General features: G+C 39.6%; 1 protein-coding gene across 12 annotated transcripts in view; it reads right to left on the reverse strand.

Annotated features, from left to right (window-relative positions):
- Window positions 1–24,764, reverse strand: part of LOC122563265 (ankyrin repeat and SAM domain-containing protein 1A-like) — a 355,050-nt gene that overhangs the window by 33,567 nt on the left and 296,719 nt on the right. For all 12 annotated transcript variants that reach the window (XR_006315548.1, XM_043716916.1, XM_043716914.1 and 9 more), the window contains 2 exons: window positions 23,419–23,571; window positions 9,439–9,546 (listed from right to left, as the gene is read on the reverse strand). Coding sequence is in view for 11 of the 12 variants with exons in the window: in XM_043716916.1 (XP_043572851.1) it covers window positions 9,439–9,546; window positions 23,419–23,571 (261 nt within the window). In the remaining variant the exon portion in view is untranslated. The remainder of the gene's footprint in view (window positions 1–9,438; window positions 9,547–23,418; window positions 23,572–24,764) is intronic.

Raw genomic sequence — 24,764 nt, forward strand, 5'->3', positions numbered from 1 at the left:
TAGAACTCTGCATGATTTCTGGAAAAAAAAAATCACGAAAGCCCGAGACATCAATTACCACACTTGGGAGTCAGTTGTGACAGAACTTGTATCTTATTTTGATAACGGTAAACACGGGCAATTAATTTTCAACTTCTATCATTTGATTTTAACGTCCAAAACCTTCATGGTGTAAAAGTGATTTCTAAAGAGGAAAAGTGCTCACTTAAGATGGCTGCTGTGATCGCCAAATCACAGATGGAGGCAAGGAACCCAAATGGAATAAACTAACCAGCTGCACTGAAATACTGTTATCCATAAACTAAAATCAGCCAACTGAATCAGCGTCAAGAAAATTTGCATCTCCTGTTTAATTTGTACTGGCACAATACTGGGCATCAATGCTGTCAACTGGAAAAACAAGGGAACAGATTCAGAAGTACACAAATGGACCAATAGCAACAGCTAGTTTAAGCAGAGAAAAATAAATATAAACTGATATCAACAACATGACAACACTTTCTTAATCAAACCTGCCAGCTTCACCACATATACTGTAGATTTCAATATTCCTACATCTGCTTTAAAATTGTGTCCTTTGCCTCTTCTCCCAAAAGCTATCCAAGCACAAATTAACATTTCACAATACTTGCAAATTTTATATTAGCTGTAAACTTTGAAAGTGTTCTTTACACACCAAGGTCGAGATTCCTAACATCAGTCAAGGAAAGCTGTGGCACTGATATCAAACCATCTCAAGCCCCACTGTATGCCTTCCCCCAGCCCCTCCTTTCCAAAAATACAACCATTTACCATTACTTTGTTTCCTGTCACTCAGCCAACTTTGTAGCATTGTTTCAATCGCCTCTTTTATTCTATGAGCTTCAGCATTGCTGGCAATTCTATAATGTGACACTTTATGCTATAATGTGGCATTTTATGAAATACCTTTTAGAAGACCATATACACCACATCAACCCCCATTACCCTCATCAACCACTTCTGTTACTTCATCAAAAAAAAACCTGAATTCAGTTAGCTAAATGTGATGTTGGCTTTTCTGAATTAATCTACTAAAACATCAAAGATTATTGTCTTCAAATATTTTCCACTACTGAGGTTAAACTGCTGGGTGTGTTGTTGCCGAGTTTGATTATACTTTTTTTTTTCAAATTATGATGGAATTGGGGCTGCAGTTTTCCAGCATTAACCCTATACTGAAGAGAAATTGAAAGATTATGGCTAGTACCTGCACAGCTTTGTTTCTACACTATAGGGATTCTATGATTCATCCTGATTTGTCTCAGTATCCTCAGATGCATCTCATCCGGTTATTATGAGTTACCAACCTAATGAGCAACCAGATTTTCTAAAACCATCTCTGCATTACGTTTTAGCTCATTCAAATTCTTAACTATCTCCTATTTACACCATTACTTTGGCATTATCTTCTTCCTTGGCAAAACTGATACAGCTCATACATGGGCGGCATGGTGGCACAGTGGTTAGCACTGCTGCCTCACAGTGCCAGAGACCCGGGTTCAATTCCCGCCTCAGGCAACTGTGTGGAGTTTGCACATTCGCCCCGTGTCTGTGTGGGTTTCCTCCGGGTGCTCCGGTTTCCTCTCTGTCCAAAAATGTGCAGGTTAGGTGAATTGGCCATGCTGAATTGCCTGTAGTGTTAGGTGCAGGGGTAAATGGAGGGGGAATGGGTCTGGGTTGCTGCTCTTTGGCGGGTCGGTGTGGACTTGTTGGGCCGAAGGGCCTGTTTCCACACTGTAAGTAATCTAATCTAATCTCATTTAGTATCAGAGCAAGGTCCTCCACATTCATGCACAGAATCCCTTTCCGGTCCCAAATACAGCACCCTCATCCTACAATTCATTAATTACTTATATGGTTCTAAAAAAAACATCATCTTTTTTGAGTAGTTAGTCTCTTCTCATATTTCCTCTTTGACTCTCTGAACACACTATATTCAGCTTAGTTTATTTGTATTGTCAAGCTTAAATCTGAAATAATTTTTTGCTTCATTATGCTATATCTTTTTTGTCAGCTCGAGTCCTTTATTTTCATTGCCTTACCTTTCTTCTGCTTCGGAGAAATCTTGATAGAATCTAAACCAGCTCCTTATTTAAAGTTTGCCATCATCATATAATGCTTCTATTCTGACATCAACTTATGTGGAAAAACCCTCAGAACCATCCAAACAGAATTACCTGCAATTGTAATTTGGGGACAACACGGTGGCTGTGGTTAGCACTGCTGCTTCATAGAGCCAGGTGTTCAACTGTACCCTCATGTGACTGCCTGTGTGGAGTTTGCATGTTCTCCCTGTCTGCATGGGTTTCCTCCGGGTGCTCCGATTTCCTCCCACAGTCCAAAGATGTTAGGTGCATTTGCCATGCTAAATTTCACGTAGTGTCGAGGGGTGTAGGTTGGATGGGTTGGCTATGGTGGTGATGGGTATCGGAAGTTGATCTGGGTGGGATGCTCTTTGGAGGTCAGTACAGATTCGATGAGCTGAGTGGCCTACTTTCACACTGTAGGGATTCTAAGTTCAAAGTGGTTCTCTTACTGCTCCCATACTTTTGGCTCTGGAGCCCCCAAAGACCTATCCTTCTCATTCTAATAGTTAATCTTCTCATTGACATCATCTACAAATGCTGCTTTTCCAACATCCAGTAATGGACGAGGAAAAATTTCCTCCAATTGAATATTGAAAGGTCAAACCTATTGTCTGAAGTCCCTTTCAATAAACTCAGTTCCCTGGTAACCAACTCCATCCCTTTCCCTGATAAATGCTTGAGGTTGAAGCAAATTTGTTTGCAACCTTGGTATCATGTTTGATCCAGTGATGAAACTCTGGCCACAGATTCACTGCTCCAGTGAGGCCACTCACTTCCACATTGCTGATCTCTGCCCTGCCTCAACTCACCAGCTGCTGAACTCTCATCCATGGCTTTATCACCTATGGATTGATAATTCCAGTGCTTTCGTATCTGGCCTTCTATTTTCCACCAAGATAAACTTATACTCACCCAAAATGTGCTGCTTGTATCTCACTAAGTTCAGTTCACCCATCAACTTTCTGTTCATAGATCAACACTGGCCACTGATAAAGCAATGACTCAATTTCAAAAATGTTGCCACTGTTTTCAAATTCATCTGTGACATTGTCTCTCCCTACTTCTGTAATATCTTCTGATCCTCCTAAGGCTTTACGATCTTACTCCTTTAATTCTGTCCTCTGAAACTTTGCTGATATTGCTCATTGGCCGGTTTTGTCTGTGACCTCAGCTCTGGAATTCCCTCCCTAACACACTCTGCTTTTCTACTTCTCTCCTCTTCAAGGCCCTTCTTAAAACCTTCTCGAAATGTGTGGTCATTTGTTCCAATAAATCAGGTGGCTCAGTCCAGATTTTGTTTGATAATGTTCCTGTGAAACACCTGGTGCATTTTCCTATATAACAGGCACTATAGAATTTCAGGCAGTGTCATAAAAACCCAAGCTAATTATCCATGCAAGCTTGTGTCTTATAAATGAAGAATTTGACATTTTTGTCTGCTAGGAACAGGTATTTATTTATTTTTTTAAATTGCATGAACTATTATTTATGCACGACTGAATAAGGCTCCACTGCTCCTCGAAGTGAAAAAGTGTCCTCTAATGATAAGCTTACATTGCAGTCAATGACAAGCAAGTCAAGTTTCTAGCTTTATGGGAAGCTTCAAAACAAAAGCAAAAATACAGGTAGAGGGAAATAAAACAAAAAGAAAATCAGTGAGTAATTTATACTGCTGGGAAAGGAGGGGTTGGACAAGCAGAAGGTAAGGAAGGAAGAAACAAAGAAAAATACTTAAAGAGACATGAGTGTATCCTGCTAATCCTGAAGATTCCCTGTGATCTGGGAATCTCAATGGCATGAATTTCCCATTTCTCAACATCTGTGTATGTGGCACCAAGTCAACAATCTCCAAGCAACCAGCAATAGTGATGTTACTAACAAAGGTTAAGCAGCCAATCTCAGGGACAGAAGCAAATTAAAATGACCAAAAGCATCCTCTTTTCATTTTAAGTCTTGGGACATACATGTAAAATAAAGGTAGAAGCTAAAATATCAAACTATTTTTAAAATGTGGAATATTTGATGGAGAAAGCTGAAAACCAACAAGGTAATTTACTTACTTTGAGCATCAGTGAGATGGCTTCACAGTCACTGTGAAAATACGCTGCTAAAACCTCAGTTCCAACTCATTCAACAAAGTACATGATCTAAGTGTCTTTACAGTGAGACTAATGGCATGGAAGCTTTCAATCGCTCAGTGATTTTTCATTGACTGCATTATAGGAAAGAGGGATCCTTAGTGCATATGAGAGAAGCACTGACAGTAGCTTCCAGATTTCTGTTAACCGCGCATGCACAGACTCCAGATCCTGCTGTTTATTTCAGGGGAGCAATGATGACTGACACTATCAGTTTCAATGTCATTACTGGTGCAAAATCCATTGCTTGTGCAGAAATATATTTCATAAAAAAATTTACAATTCCATAATTGTTGTCACATCTGCTTTTAACTTATTAGTAATACATTATTTGCTTTAGTACATGCCCATATCGGTGACACCCTTTCCAACTTGTACTCCGAAACAGTGAAATATTTGTATTATGCGAACAATGTTATGCCACAACCTAAAAAGAAATTTGATTAAGAGAAAAATCTTTAATAAGCACTCATATTTGTAAGATTGGGAATTCAGATCACTGCAATCTCTTCTGTAATCAAGTATTTAGAATAAACACTTGCAATTTAATACAGTAGTCTAACTCTAAACCAAAATATTCTAACATTTGACTGCAAGATATGGCTTATAGCTGTCAAGTAATCTACATTCCTATTCTCGCCCTTCTCAAGTGCTGGTCATGAGATAGTAAATCAATCCCAAACAGTCAGAGCTTTTCTTGGAACCTTCAGAAATTTGACCCTAATGTCAATAGTTTCAAACTGATTTCAAATGATTAATTGCTCAGTTCAAAAGGAAACTGCCAAAAATCTTCCAGAGAAACATCAACACCCCTGAAGAGCCACATCAAATGAAGTTATACTTCACACACGAAACTCCAGAATAATGGTATAAAAGTGAAAGTTTATCTTACAAAACTACTCCATGTGAATAAAGCACGAACAATTCAGTTCTTCGTGCATGAATCAAGAAAACTAGTAGTCAGGTACAGCATGAATAATGAAGGTAAATGGAATTTTGGAATTAATTACTAAAAACAAAAGACTATACAAGTAAGGAAATGTTGCCGCAACTCAATTCGTGAGAGAGACCGTACCTGGCGTACAATTTCAATTCCCTTGCTTGAGGAAGGATGTAATTGCATTGCAGGCAGTTCAGAGGGGGTGAACAACATTAATTTGAGATGAGGGGCTGATCTTATTAAGAGAGATTGAGCAGTTCAGGCCTGTACACACTGAAGTTTACAAGAATGAGATGAGATCTAACTGAGGTATAAAAGATGCTGAAGGGGTTTGACAAGGTAGACGGAGAGGATGTCTTCTCATGAATGAGGGGTCATAGTTTTAGGATAAGATGTAGCAGATTTAAAACCAAGATGAGGAGAAATTACTTCTCTCAAATGGTAGTGAAAATTTGTGGAATTCACTAACCTAAAGTTTGGTGGACACTGGAACATTGAATAACTTTAAGGAAACAGACAGAGTTATGAGTTGGAAGGTTATGGAGAACAGGCCAGGAAGTGGAGTTAAGGCTGAGATCAAATCAGCCAAAATCGCATTAAATGGTGTAGCAGGCTCAAGGAGGTGAATTTGAGCTTAAAAATGTGTTGCTGGAAAAGCGCAGCAGGTCAGGCAGCATCCAAGGAGAAGGAGAATCGACGTTTCGGGCATAAGCCCCTCTTCAGGGCTTATGCCCGAAAGGTCGATTCTCCTTCTCCTTGGATGCTGCCTGACCTGCTGCGCTTTTCCAGCAACACATTTGTAAGCTCTGATCTCCAGCATCAGCAGTCCTCACTTTCTCCTTCAAGGAGGTGAATTGCCTATTCCTGATGCTAGTTCTTATGTTTTATCTTGACAAATTATTCCTGGCACATTCAGATGAATTGACATTTTGACTGATTACAAACTGAAGCCTTACAACATTTCCAGTCTAACTTCAGATAAACTTAGCAAGTTTTGTTCAGTGAAGTAAACTTTCCCAACAAAAGGATGAGGAAGGAAAGTTGAGAGGTTAGTCAGTCATGATTTGAAATTGGCAGTCAGAACTGTTCTTGCAAGTTGTTGAAAATGTGATGTGTCATTTATTTTAAAATAAGGCAGCACGTCACAAGACAGACCTTTGAATTTTTCCCTTTAAAAATAAAATTCAATAAAATGCCAGCAATATGGTTGATGATAATGAAACATACAAAACCACAAAGCATTATTTGAATAAAAAGATTTAACTTTGGGAATGATGTTAGAACACCCTTCCCCAGTATGATGCCTAGTTTTCATGTATTAGTGACCTTTGTACGTTATGGACCTTAATAGCTGTGCTATCAACAACAAACTACCAGGATAAATCTTAATGACTTATCATTGCCATATAGTAATCCAAGATGCTGAAAGGTTGCAAAAGCTTAATTAAAATTTATTTTATCTAGAATTAAACTTCAAAATGATATGGACTTGACAGTTCGGAACAGACATTGAGAGAATTTTCAACTATTTTGCCTTCCTCGGATAAAGAATCCCAGCCAGCCTTCATAAGTCCCCACCGGTATGACTCTGAAGTGAATTGCAGCTCTTGAAGAGTGGTCTCTCAGTGAAGATTGGCTAATCTACCACAAATCACAAACTAAATTGCTATTGATGCTAGTAACCCATGTGGGAACAGAAATTGTGTCCCTCAAGAATTATTGGAAGCATCCATCCAGTGTTTACCTTTTCTGGTCTGGTTAGAATTTTATAGGTTCTATGAGATTCCTTCCGTTTTTTAGATCATCTAGTACCTGTAGTTCAGAAAGATACACTCAGCTGTAGCTAAAGTAATATCCCTAAGATTGCAGAGAATTTTCACAGCTCATCATACTCACAAATACAAAGACACTCCTCAGAACCCCAATGAAAATAAGTTAGACCTATTTTGGGTAGTCATAAAAATTAAAATTAAATTCTGTATCTGTTGGCCAGCATCTGCGACCATCCAAGGTTTATCAAATGTATCAGGCTTTTATAGTGTCTAGAAGTTTATTTCTATGTATAGTAACCATAATGAAGACACCATTCAACCTGTAATGTAGTTGAACTACACACAGGGTATACTTGCTGGTCCATTTTCTCATTTCCTAGTCAGTTGCATAGACAAGAAATCAGATTCAATGCAAAGGTCCACATTCTATTCTGCAGTTCAAGCAGCACCTGACGGCACAATGATACATTATGATGTACTACGAGCCTGAAAGGTACTCTTCAGCATGTGGTGACCCCATAGTTTAAGGAAGTACAGGCTGGGAGGGAATGAGTGACAAAATCAGATCAGTGAAATGATGAGGAATCGAGTGAATGCATCTCATCTGCAAACTGCTGGCTGGGCCAGAAATGGAGTACTGGGAGCAATTCTGGTTACCACATTATAAAAAGGGTATGAATGCATTAGAGACGGTACAGAGGAGATTTACTAAGATATCCCCTGGGCTGGGTGTGTCTACGCTAGGAGGGAAAATTGAATAGGCTATGGTTATTTACTTTGGAGCAAAGAAGTTTCAGAAAGACCTGCTGGAGGTATATAACGCTGAGGGGCATAGATAAGGTGATAGGAAGTCACTTTTTTCCACTAGTAGTGGGTTCAATAACCAGGGTGCATAGATTTAAGGAAAGAGAAAGAAGACGAAGGGGAAAGTTGGGGAAAAAGTTTTCATCCAGAGATTGGTAGATGTCTCTAACTCACTGCCTGAAAGGGTGGTTGAGTTAGAAACTCTCAAAACATTTGAGCAGTGTTTAGATAGTCACTTGTATTGTCTTAGCCCCCAGAGCAATAGGCCAAGAGCTGGATAATGGAATTCATGTAGGATGTAGGTTTGCTCACTGAGTTGGAAGGTTCATATTCAGACGTTTCATCACCATACTAGGTAACATCAACAGTGAGCCTCCGGTGAAGCACTGATGTTAGTGACCCGATTTCTGTGTGTTTAAGTTTCAAATATAAAGAAAGCAGGTCACTAACACCAGTGCTTCACCGGAGGCTCATTGATGATGTTACCTAGTATGGTGACAAACGTATGAAAATAAACCTTCCAGCTCAGCGAGCAAACCTACATCCAGAACTTCAACCTGAGCTACGAATTAGTGTAGTCAGATCTTTGTTGGCCGATGCAAACATAATGGGCTGAACAGCCTCCTTCTGTGCTGTCAGCATCTGTATATCCATCACTTAAGATTTGAAAGTTTTCTCCAGACTGAGGAAATCCAGATCGAAGTCCAGATGAAAGCAGCTACTGGTTTGGAAGATGAATTGGCCCAGGAGCAGAGGCTGAGGGAATAATGAGTAGCAGCTTGGCAAATGGAAGCTCACGAGTTCAGTCTCAGAATTCTAATGCCATCTAATCAGAGGAGTACGATTAAACCAGTTTCACTTCAGCTCTTAGAAATTAGGTCATATAAATTTTGGAAAGTGATAGGCATATGGATATTTTTTATCAATATGCTCGGATGTGTTATGACATATCTAGGGCAGGTGTGACTTGAATCTGGATCTTTTGATTCAGAGATAGGGACACTACCACTGAGCCCAACTACAACAGCCCTCTTTGATACGCATATAGACTTCAATAAATCAAACAAATGACTGACTATCTAATACCACTAACTTGAGAGTTATGGACAAGGTTGTGATAACTCCGACATGGTCAGCAGCAAGTTGTTAATAATTAGTTACCAGGACTTACTAAACCATTCAACATGCCTTGCTGTATATTTCATCAAGGTAAACCAAGTTATTTATTACTTTCCTCAATATCTAAGTTTAAATATTAGTAACTATGATTGATAAATATGTTTAATAGACAGCTGTTAGTCCATAACTTGGCTCTGTGACTATGTTGATAACTGACAGAACAGACATAATTCATTCACATAACTGCTTGTGTGGACAGTGATGGCAGATTGGTGGTATCAATGCCTATATAATCTGAACTAAACTGAAAGACAGTTTGTTGATCCAATTTAGATGTCATCTACTCCTCGACATTAACTGTGTAGTAAATAACAGCTTGTTCTTTGATGAGGTGTTAAAGTAACAGATTATACATTTGTCTTTTCCTGAATATTCTTGTTCAGGTATTGATTTGTGCACTTACACTATGTTATCAGCCTCTGTGCTACAACTAATACTGTTGTTAGAATTTTAAGATTACTACTAGACATTGTGCAGCAACAAGAGATTCATCTAACCTTTAGTTGGGACAACCGCGGTGGTTTTTGAGGTGGTTCTTCATAAGGTCGGTCTCCAAGAGATACTAAGATTCGCTTCCGATGACCAAGTAAGGCTATTTTCAGCACCTAAAGTAACAGAAAACTAAATTAGCATTAAATTGAATTAGGAAAAATGAAATAATAATACAGAAAGTAATTTGTCCCACTTCAACAAACTGTGTTTGTATTTTTGCCCATAGAACATAGAACAGTACAGCACAGAACAGGCCCTTCAGCCCACTATGTTGTGCCGACCAGTGATCCTCATGTATGCACCCTCAAATTTCTGTGACCATATGCATGTCCAGCAGTCTCTTAAATGTCCCCAATGACCTTGCTTCCACAACTGCTGCTGGCAACGCATTCCATGCCCTCTCAACTCTCTGTGTAAAGAACCCGCCTCTGACATTCCCTCTATATTTTCCTCCAACGAGCTTAAAACTATGACCTCTCGTGTTAGCCATTTCTGTCCTGGGAAATAGTCTCTGGCTATCGACTCTATCTATGCCTCTCATTATCTTGTATACCTCATTTAGGTCCCCTCTCCTCCTCCTTTTCTCCAATGAAAAAAGTCCGAGCTCAGTCAACCTCTCTTCATAAGATAAGCCCTCCAGTCCAGGCAGCATCATGGTAAACCTCCTCTGAACAATCTCCAAAGCAGCCACATCTTTCCTATAATAGGGCGACCAGAACTGGACGCAGTATTCCAAATGTGGTCTAACCAAAGTTTTATAGAGCTGCAACAAGATCTCACGACTCTTAAACTCAATCCCCCTGTTAATGAAAGCCAAAACATCATATGCTTTCTTAACAACCCTGTCCACTTGGATTGGCCATTTTAAGGGACCTATGTACCTGTACACCAAGATTCCCCTGTTCCTCCACACTGCCAAGAATCCTATCCTTAATTCTGTACTCAGCTTTCAAATTCGACTATTCAAAATGCATCAGCTCGCATTTATCCAGGTTGAACTCCATCTGCCACTGCTCAGCCCATCTCTGCCTGTCAATGTTCCGCTGCAGCCTACAACAGCCTAATATAATCTAAAATACTTCCTTGCAGAGCTGTGAAGCAAAGTTTGCCATTAAGCCACATAAATAGATGTCAGAATATGACCAAAAGCTTTGTAAGAGGTAAGTTTTAAGCAGTGTTTTAAAAGGAATGGGTATCAATGCTGTGGGGCTTTGTCCTGATTTCTTATAGAGAGAGATTGGGGGATGGGTGTCGAGTAGTTTGTGAGAAGATAAATAACTTGTAAGGCCTAGGGTTTTTTTTTTAAAAGAAGTTGGAATGACAGAAGCAGCCTGAGTGGGTGTGTTCAAGCTCTCACACATCTAGGATTTTTATTCTGGATCAGTGGTTTGGGGGCTGCAAAAGCCCTTCATCAGGAAGGGCTTGCCTGTCCTCGGATGCTGCCTGAATTGCTGTGCTCTTCCAGCACCACTGATCCAGAATCTGGTTTCCAGCATCTGCAGTCATTGTTTTTACCTCTAGGATTTTTAGTTTAGCTTTTAACAGTTGTTGCTGGGGTCTCAGCAGGGTTGGAAGGCAGTGAATCTCTTCCAGCTGCTAAACACTCAGTTGTTGCTTGATGTTTTTTCTCCTGTGGCTGCTACGGGAGTCGCATGTGAGACAATCTGTTTTCTGAATTTTATTTTTGGTCAAGGGTGTGTTTATGGGATGTTACTGTATTGGAACAGTTAATTAGTAATAGTTACTGTAACTATTATTCTGTTTAGCTTTCTAATAGAGTTAGGTTTCCAAGTTCCTCTTTCCTTTGTTGTATTTTAGTGTTTGAATAAATTGTTCTTTGCTTAATGATGAGTACATTGACTAATTAAATTGCATCTGGAACACAGCACCTCACAATTACCTTTAAAATAAGAAAATGTTAAGGTCTAGGCTACTTTCTTAATATATTTTTGAGGGGTCTGCTCTGGTCTTTTTTTGAGGGTGGATGGTGGAGACAGTGATGTATTACAAGCTCTCAGCCTTGGCAGAAGAATGCATGGTCAATAAGAGTGGAATTATGAAAATCAGGGATGCTCAAAATTAGAGGGTCACACATCTTAGAATAGTCTTTTGGTAGTACAGAACTTGAGTATTACTGAAAAACAGAAATTTGTTGAAATATTTCATCTTGCACTCATGAGGACCATATCTCATGATCTCAAAGTGTATCTCAAAAATGCGACCAACAAGTTTCACACTGTTACTATGCAGTAGCAACACACATGGCACTCACCACTAAGAAAATGTTGCCACCAAGCCAAAACATTTCCTACCTATCAGACAAGTTAAGAAATGTAACATGTGTGGGAAAGGGGAGTTCTTTTACATGGGGCACTGTCATGAATACCAGAACAGAAGGGAGCTGCACTGTTGGGTTTGTCTCCACCTGAACTGAGCTGGTACTAGTGTTTTAGCAAAAAAAGGTAAACAGGGTAGTCAACAGACTTTAAATTGGAAAGTGGGGGGTGAAGGGAAGGGGAAAACTCCAAGAAGTAGATTGGCTAATGGGAAGCAAAGCAACATTTATGGGGGTGGATTCAACTGCGTGGAAAAATATGAAAAAAATGAAAAGAAAGGAGAATTCAGGAGATGTTATCAAAATCTCAAGCACACAAAATAGGACAGTGTGTTTGGAAAGGGTTAGGAATCAAACTTCAAACACACTGGATAAATGAATCACAACGAGAAGTGGGATGGTCAATACAGGACTGAAGGTGTTGTATCCGAACGCATGCAGTATACAAAATAAGGTAATTGATCTCGTGTTGCAGATCAAAATTGGCAGTATGATGTGGTGGGTATCACAGAGACGTGGCTGCAAGGGGATCAGGACTGGGAGCGAAATATCCAACGCTATATATCCTACTGAAAAACAGGCAGGTGGGGTTACCTTATTAGTAAGAAATGAAATTAAATCAATAGTAATAAATGAAATAGGGTCAGATGATGTAGAATCTGTGTGGGTAGAGTTGAGGAACTGCAAAGATAAAACAAAAACCATAATGGGATTTATGTACAGGCCTCCAAACAGTAGTCTGGATGTGGGGCACATGATACACCAAGAGATAGAAAAGGCGTGTAAGAAAGGCAAGGTAACAGTGACAATGTGGGATTTCAATATGCAGCTGGACTGGGAAAATCAGATTGGTGGTGGATCACAAGTAAAGGAATTTGTGAAATGTCTACAAGTTGGCTTTTTGGAGCAGCTTGTAATGGAGCCTTCTACAAAACAGGCAATTTTAGATTTAGTGTTGTGCAATGAGGCAGATTTGAGAAGGAAGAGTAAAGTGAAGGAACAGTTCTGAGGCAGTGACCATAACATGATAGAATTTGAGAGGGAGAAGGTGTAATCAGATGTAACCGTTTTTCAGTTGCATAAAGGCAACTACAGGGGCATGAAGGAGGAGCTGACCAAAATTGACTGGACGAGGAGTCTAACAGGAGAAAGTTAAAAATCACACAACACCGGGTTATAGTCCAACAGGTTTATTTGGAAGCACTAGCTTTCGAAGCACTGGTCCTTCATCAGGAACTGTGGAGCAGGATCATAAGACACAGATTTTATAGCAAAAGATCTCAGTGTCATGCAACCAAAACAATATATTGAATGTTCAATATATCGTTTCAGTTGCATGACACTGAGATCTTTTGCTATAAATTCTGTGACTTATGATTCTGCTCCACAGCTACCTGATGAAGGAGCAGTGCTCCAAAAGCTAGTGCTTCCAAGTAAACCCTGATGGTCTTTCGCCTGGTGTTGCATGATTTTTTAAAACTTTGTCCACCCCATTAACGGCACCTCCACATCATGCCTAATAGGAAAGACAGTGGAACAGTAATGGCAGGAGTTTCTGGGAGTAATTCAGGCGACACAGCAAAGATTCATCCCAAGGAAAATGAAGCATACTAAAGAGAAGATGAGGAAACCGTGGTTGATCAGGAAAGTCAGGGAGAGCATAAAAGCAAAAGAGAAAGCACATAATGTGGCGAAGGGCAGTGGGAAGCCAGAGGATTGGGAAGCCTATAAAGACCAACACAGGATATCAAACAAAGAAATAAGGAGACAGAAGAATAAATATGAGGGTAAGCTAGCCAGTAATATTGGAAAAAATTTAAAGAGTGTGAAATATATATTTATTTCGATATACAAAGGGCAAAAGAGAGACAAAAGTGGACATTGTTGAAAAGGTGGCACTGGAAAAAAGCACAGAAGGTCAGGCAGCATCCGAGGAGGAGAGTCAATGTTTTGGGCATTAGCCCTTCATCAGGAATGTGAGAATGATGCTGGAAAAGTAGTAATGGGGAAGAAAGAAATAGCCGAGGAACTGAATAAATACTTTGTGTCAAGTCTTCACAGTGGAAGATCAGAGTAATATGCTAAAAATGAAAGGTTTCAAAGTGAATAAATCATCTGGACTAGTTGGGCTACACCCCAGAGTTCTGAAGGAGATAGCTGAAGAGATAGTGGAGGTGTTGGTGGTGATATTTCAGGAATCACTGGAGACAGGGAGGGACACAAAGGACTGGAAATCACCAATGTAACTTCCCGGTTTAAAAAGGGAGTAAGGTAAAAGACTGGAAATTATAAGCTGATTAGCCTGACCTCAGTCGTTGGTAAGAATTTGGAGTCATGTGTGAAGGATGAGATTTCTGAATACTTGCAAGTATATGGTAAAATAGGACAAAGTCTGCATGATTTCATCAAGGGGAGGTTATGCCTGACAAATTTGAATTCTTTGAGGTGGTAACAAGTAGGTTAGACCAAAGACAGCCAATGGATGTTATCTATCTGGATTTTCAGAAGGCCTTTGAGAAGGTGCCGCACAGGAAGCTGCTGAATAAGATAGGGGCCCATTACAGACAAGGTACTGGCATGGGGGGATAGAAGACTGACTGTCTGGCAGAAGGCAGAGAGTGGGGAATAAAAGGCTCCTTCTCAGGATGGAATCTGGTGACTGGTGGTGTTCCACAAGGGTCAGTGTTGGCACCACAACTTTTCACTCTATACAATATTGATCTGGATGAAGGAACTAAGGACATTCTGGGTAAATTTGAAGATGATACAAAGATAGGTGCAGGTGCAGATAGCACCGAGGAGACAGGAAGGCTGAAGAAAGATTTAGACAGGTTAGGAGAGCGGGCAAAGAAGTGGAAGATGACATACAACGTGAGAAAATGTGAGGCCATGCACTTTGGTAGGAAGAATAAAGGCACGAACTATTTTCTAAATGGGGAGAAAATTCAGAAATGTGAAGTGCAAAGGAACTTGGGAGTCCTAGTCTAGGTTTCTCTTAAGGTAAACGTGCAGGTTCAGTCGGTAGTTAGGAAGGCAAATACAATGTTGTCATTCATCTCAAGAGGACTAGAATATAAAAGCAGGTACATACTTCTGAGGCCTTACAAGGCTCTGGTCAGACCACATTCAGAGTATTGAGCAATTTTGGGCCCCATATCTCGGGAAGGATGTACTGGCCCTGGAGTGGGTCCAGAAGAACTTCACGAGAATGATCCCTGGAATGAAAGGTTTAACAAAAGAGGAATGTTTGTGGACTCTGGGACTACACTTGATAGAGTTCAGAAGGATAAGAGGGGGGATCTAACTGAATGGCCTGGACAGAGTGGATGTTGGGAAAATGTTTCCATTGGCAGGACAGCCCAGGACTGGAGGGTACAGCCTTAGAGTAAAGGGAAAACCCTTTAGACTGGAGATAAGGATAAACTTCTTTAGCAAGAGAGTGGTGAATCCGTGGAATTCATTGCCACAGAAGATTGTGGTGGCCAGGTCATTGAGTATATTTAAAAGAGATAGGTAAGGGGATTGCCAAGGGGATCAAAGGTTATGGGGGAAAAAACAGGAAAATGGGGTTGAAAAACCTATTGGTCATGATCGATTGGCAGAGCAGATTCGATGGACTGAATGGCCTAATTTCTGTTCTTATGTCAGATAGTCTTATATGATTTTCAGTGCTGATGTGCGCTAGGTATGTCTGCATCTTAAAGCCAAGTGGATAACTTCAAACAGCATGTCCCTTTAACTAATCATTACAAGCAAAGTACTGACTGTACCATCATATAACACTAAGAACCTCAGGTGCTGGGAATCCAAAACTAAAAGAGAAATTGTTGAAACAGCTTAACAAATCTGGCAACATCTATGCAGTGAAAGAAATCAACATTTTATATCCAGTGACATTTCATCAGAACTTTGCTTGTTCATTTCTGAAGACAATGCGCTCACTAATCTGAGTCAACCTGTTTGATTTCAAATTTAAACAAAGCCTGGTTGTTAATTGCCAATCAGCATTAATAGGCATGTTCTCCATGGAAACTGCTTTATCAATTGGAGTCCACTTGCTAACCAATGAATAGACTCCTTGCATGCAGTATACATGTTAGGTTTCTCCTAGAGTTTGTATTCTTGCCAAATATCCTGAAGTGCAAGATGAGTTAATGATAGTTGTCTTTTCCCTAGGATGGGGGATTTCAAGAGTACAGGGCACATTTTTGAGGTGAGAGGGGAGAGATTTGAAAAAGACATGAGACAAAGTTTTTAACACAGAGGGTGGTTCGTGTGTGGAATGAACTTTCTGAGAAAGTGGTGGATGTGGGTCCAATTACAACATTTAAAAGACATTTGGATAGATGCATGAATAGGAAAGGTTTGGAGGCATATGGGCCAGGAGCAGGCAGGTCAGACGAGTTTAATTTGTGTTTATGTTCGACATGGACTGGTTGGACTAAAGGGAATGTTTCTGTGCTGTATGACTCTATGAAAAGCTAAGACAAAACATGTCCTTTTGCAGCAAAAATCATATCTCAGATTTTGCATAGCTGGATCATATATGAGACAGCTATGAAGGGGTGAAGCTATAGAACTCATTAAGAATAAAGAATATAAGTCAAAAACCTAAGTACAGCATAACTTGGAGCTGTTGTAAATGAGCATGTATGGAGTGGCGGTGGTGTAGCACTTTTGGACATGGGCAGCACAGATTTGGTTGACCTCAACTTGACAGTGCAGAACTTTGGAGGCCAACCAAGAATGCCCCCAAATCATCAGATTGTGTGTAAGGATTTCAGCAGAAGATCTGAAGCAGGAGTGAAGTCAGCTAACATTGAGCAGTAACTTAATAGTGGTAGTTAAAATTATGAAGTGTTTTGATGTTGAATAGATAAGAGATTGTTTCCGTTCAGAGGGGAAAAGCATAATTAAAAGTCATCATTATAACAATAACCAAACTATAAGAAATTCAGAAGAAACTTTATCTCGGGTGATGAAAATGATGCAGCTCATGGCAGCATGTGGATGAGATGTATATGGGACTTTAAACTTAATAGTGGGGTTTGGGTGGAGTTGAATGGAAATTATGAAATTAAAGGTAAAAAAGAAGGTAGAATTATAGGTTTGGATGGGATGATTGTTAGCAGAAAAAAAAGGAAGGGACAGAATGTGTGAAATTCATATTGTACCAAGGAATCAGAAGTGGGTGGCACGGTGGCACAGTGGTTAGCACTGCTGCCTCACAGCGCCAGAGACCCGGGTTCAATTCCCGCCTCAGGCGACTGACTGTGTGGAGTTTGCACGTTCTCCCCGTGTCTGCGTGGGTTTCCTCCGGGTGCTCCGGTTTCCTCCCACAGTCCAAAGATGTGCAGGTCAGGTGAATTGGCCATGCTAAATTGCTCGTAGTGTTAGGTAAGGGGTAAATGTAGGGGTATGGGTGGGTTGCGCTTCGGCGGGGCGGTGTGGACTTGTTGGGCCGAAAGGCCTGTTTCCACACTAAGTAATCTAATCTAATCTAAACTAATCTAATCTAAGTGTAATGAAATTTGATAATAGAACAAAAATTAAAGGCTTTGTATCTTAATCCACAATGCATTCAGAATAAAATAGATGAATTGACTGCACAAATTGAGGTAAATGAATACAATCTCTGTCATTATGGAAACATGGTTACCAGGAAATCAAAACTGGGAATTTAACATTCATTGATGTTTGACCTTTTGGAAAGGCAGAAGGGATGTAAAAGGTAATGGGGTAGCACTGTTAAGAAGAAATGGAATGAGGACAGTTATGACAGATGAGTTCAGAAAATGTAGAGTCCATTTGGCTGGAGGTATAAGAGAGCAAGGGAAAGAAGGCATTGGTAGCTGTGGGCAGACCCAATACAGTATAGCAGCCAGTTTGTGGGAAAGGTTATAAATCAATAAATAATAGGGACATGTGTTGTGGATGGCTTTAATCTTACTGTTGATTGAGTTAATCAAATTGGAAAGGGTGCCTATGACAATAAATTCATAGAGTGCATTAGGGGTGTTTTTTAGAGCAATATTTCAGGGACCTAACCAGGGAACACAGTGTCTTGGATCGGATAATGGTAATGAGGCAGGTTTTAATAAATGACCTCAGAGTAAAAGATTCTGTAGGAAGTAGTGATCATAAAATGATAGAATTTAATATTCAATTAGACAGTGAGGAACTTGAATCAGAAACAACCATATTTAATTTAAATAAAGGGAATTACAATGAAATGAGGGTAGTGTTAGCTAAAGTGAACAGGGCAAATGGATGAGCATGAATGACAGTATGAAAGCAGTGGCAGATTCTGAAGGAGGCAGTTCATGACTCCCAACAAAAATACATCTCAGTAGGAGGAAAGATTTTGAGAGAGGGACAAACCAAACATGGCCAATCAGGGAAGTTAAAGAGAGTGTTATGCTGAAAGAAAAAGAATGTAAAAATGCTAAAATCATGACAGTCCTGAAGACCGGGATAAATTCGGAATTCAGAAAAGCACAAATAAGATAATAAATACAGAAAATAAACTATGAGGGCAAATTCAAAAAGGATAAAAGAAGCCAATAAGAGCTTATTTAAATATACAAGCAAGAAAGAGGTTAAAATGAACAGAGGCACCTTAGAAAATGAATCTTAGAAAACAGGTGGACAGTGTTAGGGAACAAGGAAATGGCAGAGAAATTAAACAGATAGTTTGCATCAATCTTTATGGTGGAAGATACTTTGAACGTTCCATTAAAACTAAAGAAGACAGAAGATGAATTAAGTTTGAAATGAAGAGCAAAAGAACAGAATATTACTTAAATGGAGAAAAAAAATGGCACAAAGGGACTTAGGGGTACCTGTGCACAAAACACTAAAAGCCAGCACACTGATGCAGCAGGTAATCAGGAAGGCTAATGGAATGAAGACCTTTATTTCAAGTTGTTCGGAATATAAGGGTAGGGAACTCTGATCAACTGTACAAGGTTCTGATGAGATCACATCTGGAATACTGTGAGCAGTTTTAGTCCCCTTATTTAGGGGGAGATTGTTTCAGTAAAGCAAGTTCAAAGAAGGTTCACTTGGATGTTTGGAGGGATTGTCTTCGGAACAAGGGTTAAACAGGTTGGGAGTCTACTCACAGAAATTTAGAAAAAATGAGAAACACTTAGAATTCTTAAGGGGCTTGACGGACTAAATGCTGAGAGGATGTCCCAGGAGGGGAAACAGTCGAGGACTATAAGGAATAGTCTCAGAATAAAGAGGCATCAACCTAGGACTGAGAGGGTTAAGAGTCTTTGGAACATTTCATCACAGAGGGCTGTGGTGGAGAGCAAGAGACCTTGTATATATTCAAGGCTGAGAGAGATAGATTCTTGATCAATCGGGGAGTCAATGGTTATGGGGAAAGGGCAGGCAGATCAGTCGTGATCCTACTGAATAGTAGAGCTGGCTCGATGGGCTGAAAAGCCTACCACTGTCCCTAATTTTTATGGTCCTATGTAGAAAGATTCCTTTAGGAGCCCCTAGAAGTAATGATGCTGAGGGAGGATGAGAAGCCATTGCATAAGAACCTCTGGATAGATAGTTAAGGAAGCAACCAAATGCATACAGTTTCACCCAGCTGGACAATGAACAGGCTTTGGAAGAAGCTGTAAACATGTTGAGAAGAACAAGGAAACCCTTCATCATTGTCACATTCATATTATTTGAGCATTGAAGTCACGGTGGATGAAATAGAGGTTGCAGATAAACCAATACTTTCCACACTTATAGCTACGGAAAATAGATCGATTGATAACAAATATTATTCAGAAACACTCAAACAACGAACAATCTGCTCTTCACATAAATGTGATCTTGCTGCTTTGTTAGTCACACCAGATTTGCTTTCTTTCAGAAACTGTAACTGAATGTTCTCTCTCACACCTCAGAGAAATGTCCTTGTTTCTTTACCAATGCTTTATTGCCAAATAATCAAAAATAAATCAATTGCTACTTAAATAAACTTTTGTGCAAAATAGATTCACTTTTTCCAAAGAGAAACAGAACTTGAATAGATTATTCTCCTAAAAAGTGCTCAAGTTGGTATGTAAATAGTTACATACCATAATTTGAATAAAAGACCTGTAGTTACTATAAAATATTGTTTGAATGAAATATATCAATATTTATCCATAACCCAGCAGTTCAATTTTAACTTATCATCAGAAGTGATTACATTTTATGATCAAGTTCAGTCAAGCCACTTAAAGCTATTTGTTTGTCCAGCTCTGACGTTTGCGATGTTTCTTTCTACTGTTTGCATGCAATTAGCATATTAAGGTAAGGACAGCATATCGATAAGCGATTAAAATCAACTAGGTGAAAACGAGGACGACAGATGCTCGAAATCAGTGTCAAAAGTGTGGTGCTGGAAAAGCACAGCAGGTCAGGCATTATGAAGGGCTTTTGCCCAAAACGTCAATTTTCCTGCTTCTCTGATGCTGTCTGACCTGCTGTGCTTTTCCAGCACCATACTCTTGACTTTGATATCAATAAGAGGTGGCAAGTTGGTCCCATGTAGTTTCCCCCCCCCGAAGCCAATCTGAATGAAATGCTGATAGATGTGGAAGAACAGATTTTGTTCAACATTTTCAACATTAGGAAAACTAATAGTTTTAGAATTAATTTTGAGAAATATAGATTGGCTCCATTCATTGTTATACAGTTACATTACAATATAATTTAATATAGCACAGAGACACGCCCATCGGCCCAAGCCTCCGTAGGCTCCTAATCCTTATTAAGGACCAGCACTTCTTGCTCATGCATGATTTCTATCCCACTGCTTGCCTCCCGTTCACGTGCCTATCAAGATATGCTCTAAAAATTGCTAACGTGCTTGCTTCCCCCACCTCCACTGGCAGTGTATTCCAGGCACCCATCACCCTCAGTGTGTTAAATATTCCCCGGCCTTCTTCTCTCAACTTTGATGTTGCATCACATCAAACAATTAGCCAGCTGCTTCTCCTGAAATCTGAATGAATTAATGCAGTCAATTGCAGAACAAATTCAAACCTTATTGGATTGAGTAATATACAAATATGGTTCCATGCATTTTGCCAGCATAATTGCCGACTTTTTCTTCTGAATTCTTCAGCCGGATAACTTTGCCTGATCTCAGATTCTCTATGTTTCTGTCTAGCAAAAAAAACTTACACTATCAAGTTTACAGACACTTGACGAAAAAAACATTTTTTAAGTCAGTGGAATACTCTCATGACATTGTTTCATTTCATATACATGCTAACTGAGCAAACGAGCTAAAGCTGACAAATAGCTCCAAAAAGTTGACGGTCCCCACTAGGTTCACAACACAAAAACATTTCCTATTATAAGCTGAATATATGAAAACAAGCGGCTCACTAGTAGTGTAACAAGCTACAGGATTTCACAATGTTTGATCATCTGTATTGCAGAAAAATGAAGAAGGCACAAAAATGAAAGGTATTTCTAGGAAGGAATCTGAAACAAAACAACCTTTGAAAAGTCAGAACGCATACATTTCAAATTTTAGTTTTTTTAAATTCGTGACTAATTTTATTTTAACCTTGAGAGAAAAGCTAAATCACTTTTAAATTTTGAACAGTCAACTAGATCATCACTCACCCATAATTTAGTTTAATAGGTACTCTTATACATTCACCACCACCAGACATGCTGACAGAGTCACTACTCTTCCTGGACTACCTGGACACTGAATTCTATCCCACTTCTCATCTTTTCATAGAGACACATTCATTATCTTCCAAGCTTTCAGGTTTGTATTTGCAGCTTCCTGGTTCTCTCAAAACGATTGAACAAATCTACACCTTCCACCCAATCCTGTTGCAATTTATCCACCTTAACATTCAACCTGTGACTCTAATTAGTTCAGTTTAATCAGACCATAACCTTAACCATAACCCCCTGTTCAAGATGACATTCTCTTGCCTTCCCATACAACACATTTCTTAACTCTAAGTATGCTAAACTTCTGCACACTTTTGATTATCCATTGCTAATATCCCATCCATTGTTGTCCTTCTATCATTCTGCTAGGTGAGGTGCCGGAAGACTGGAGGTTGGCCAACATTGTGCCAATGATTAAGAAAGGTACTAAGGAAAAGTCAGGGAACTATAGACCGGTGAACCTGACATTGGTGATGGGCAACATGTTGGAAAGAATCTGGTGGGACAGGATTTACATGTACTTGGAAAGGCAAGGACTGATTAAGGGATAGTCAATATGGCTTTGAGCATGGAAAATTATGTCTCACTGACTTGACTGAATTTCCAGAAGAAGTAACGAAGAGGATTGATGTGGGCAGAGTGGTGGGTGTGCCGTATAAGGATTTCAGTAAGGCATTCGACAAAGTTCCTCATGGTAGACTGGTTAGAAAGGTGAGATCATACGGAATACAGGGAGAACTAGCCATTCGGATACAGAACTGACTCAAAGGTAGAAGACAGAGGGTGGTGGTGGAGGGTTGTTTTTCAGATTGGAGGCCTGTGACCAGTGGAGTGCCACAAGGATCGATACTGGATCCACTACTTTTTGTTATTTATATAAATGATCTGGATGTGAACATAGAAGGTATAGTTAGTAACTTTTCAGATGATACCAAAATTTGAGGTGTAGTGGGCAGCGAAGAAGGTTACCTCGGAGTGCAATGGGATCTTGATCAGATGGGCCAAAGAATGGCCATTGGAGATTTAATTTAGATAAATGTGAGGTGCTGCATTTTGGAAAGTCAAATCAGGGCAGGACTTGTACACACAATGGTAAGGTCTTGGGGAGTGTTGCTGAACAGAGACACCTTGGAGTGCAGGTTCATAGTTCTTTGAAAGTGCAGTTGCAAGTAGATAGGATAGCGAAGGAGGCATCAGGTCTGCTTGCCTTTATTTTGTCAGTGTATTGAATATGGGAGTTGGAGAAATCATGTTGGAAATGTACAGAACATTGGTGAGGCCACTTTTGAATTATTGCGTGCAATTCTGGTCTCCCTCCTATAGGAAGGATGTTGTGAAAGTATTTGATCTGTTGCAAAGTGCTTTGCAATGTCCAAAGGTCTTAAAAGCAAGATATAAATCCACGTTCTTTCTACTCTATTTCCCTTGCCTATTAAATCAACTATATATTCAACAATATATGCAACAGTTTCAATTATTTGAAGAGCTTTTTTCTGTAAAAGCTATTCTCTTGAAAACAATTATATATAATTTAACATTTTAAACCACAAGACTCACTGTCACTCAGAATAAATACAACAAATTGCATTCGCACATCAACATCTATGCAATAGTGTGTTCCAAAACATTTCACAGGGGACAGATGAAAATTGAAGCAATGATATTAGGTCAAGTGACCAAAAACTTGGTTCAACAGTTTGATTTTAACAATCTCTTAAAGGAAAGCGAGACAGGGAGTGGGCAAAACAGAGACCATGGGAAAGAATCAAGAGATAGATAGAGAGAGAGATGGGGAAAAGAAACAAGGGAAGAGAGTTCTATAACTTAGTTCATGATGAAATAGGAATAAAAGATAATCATCTGAGTATATCATTTTTCATAAGAGTTTAAGTCTGACAAAAGCAGTATTTTCACTAACTCCTCATAAGAAAGCTAAAACATGTATTTAGCTTACGTTTACAATTTCCAGTTCCCAGAGGTTTTTCACACTATCCATTGAATTGTATCCACTGGACAAAAACGTCTGACTGTAATCCTGTAGTCCAAGTGATTCTAACCATGCTACGATTGAAGTATTGCTGTTTCCATCAAAACCAAATGGTTTAATCTGCAAACAAAATCAACAATCAGAATATATTTTCAGCTCAGCAGCTTTTTCAATCAAAGTTGTCTTAGCTGATAAAAGATAACAATGATGTTCATCTGTTTTTAATTATTAAAAATAAAAGCATAAGAACTTTGGGAAAATGCTCTGAAATCTGGCTAGATGGTCCAGAGGCCGGCTGGACCATGAATTTTATAATTCATTTATTTCTCAATGGTAAAGTGCTTAACCCTATGATAAAACAATGGTTCCTTACAATGCAATGAATTTTAGCTCCTACAGATTCCATCATGAGTTTGCCAATTGATCAACTGGAACACAGTTTACTTGATTCTACAGTTCCATTAGGTAAAAACAATGACTGCAGATGCTGGAAACCAGATTCTGGATTAGTGGTGCTGGAAGAGCACAGCAGTTCAGGCAGCATCGAAGGAGCTTTGAAATTGATGAAGGGCTTTTGCCCGAAACATCGATTTCAAAGCTCCTTGGATGCTGCCTGAACTGCTGTGCTCTTCCAGCACCACTAATCCAGAATCTACAGTTCCACTGGCATGCATATCATCCAAGATCCTTAACTTCAATGACATTTCCCCTTCTGAATAGGCTGGCAATGAGTACCAGGCTCTTCAAGAACCAAAGAACAACTGACTTCATTAATGAAGAATTAAGTAAAGCCTCATGATGGGTTAAAACCATCTTCCCAAGTGTTTTCCTGATGTGACCTCATTTTAATGCCTTCAGCTTTTTGTGATCCTACATCAAAAATTGGCAGAGCTGGGTCAGTTTATGAAAGCATAGCAAGGTGTGAAATGCTAAGTGCTTGTTGCAGTTTAAATACTCAATCACTAAATAGAAAATGAACTTTTTGTTACTGGCACTTCCCCAGACCAGCAAATAAAGAAAATGCCTGGATTTTTAAAAATGTCATGAGTTGTATGTGCAAAGTTCTGGGGTACTAACATCACGGCAGATTTATTTTTGTACATCTGCTAAGTACAAGGCAAGACCGCTATATCGGCGGAGTCGGTTTCACTTACCCATGGCCCAAACATATTACATAGAACATTCCAGAATCAGGGACCGGGGGTGCCGGAGAAGTACGTTTCCCATTTATACGAATGGGTTTGCTACTGTCCGCAGTTTCAGTCTTCCGTGGTAGGTCTTGGAACGGCGGGGGGGGGGGGGGGGGGGGGTGG

This window comes from Chiloscyllium plagiosum, chromosome 26 (assembly GCF_004010195.1).
Source record: "Chiloscyllium plagiosum isolate BGI_BamShark_2017 chromosome 26, ASM401019v2, whole genome shotgun sequence".
NCBI lineage: Eukaryota > Metazoa > Chordata > Chondrichthyes > Orectolobiformes > Hemiscylliidae > Chiloscyllium > Chiloscyllium plagiosum.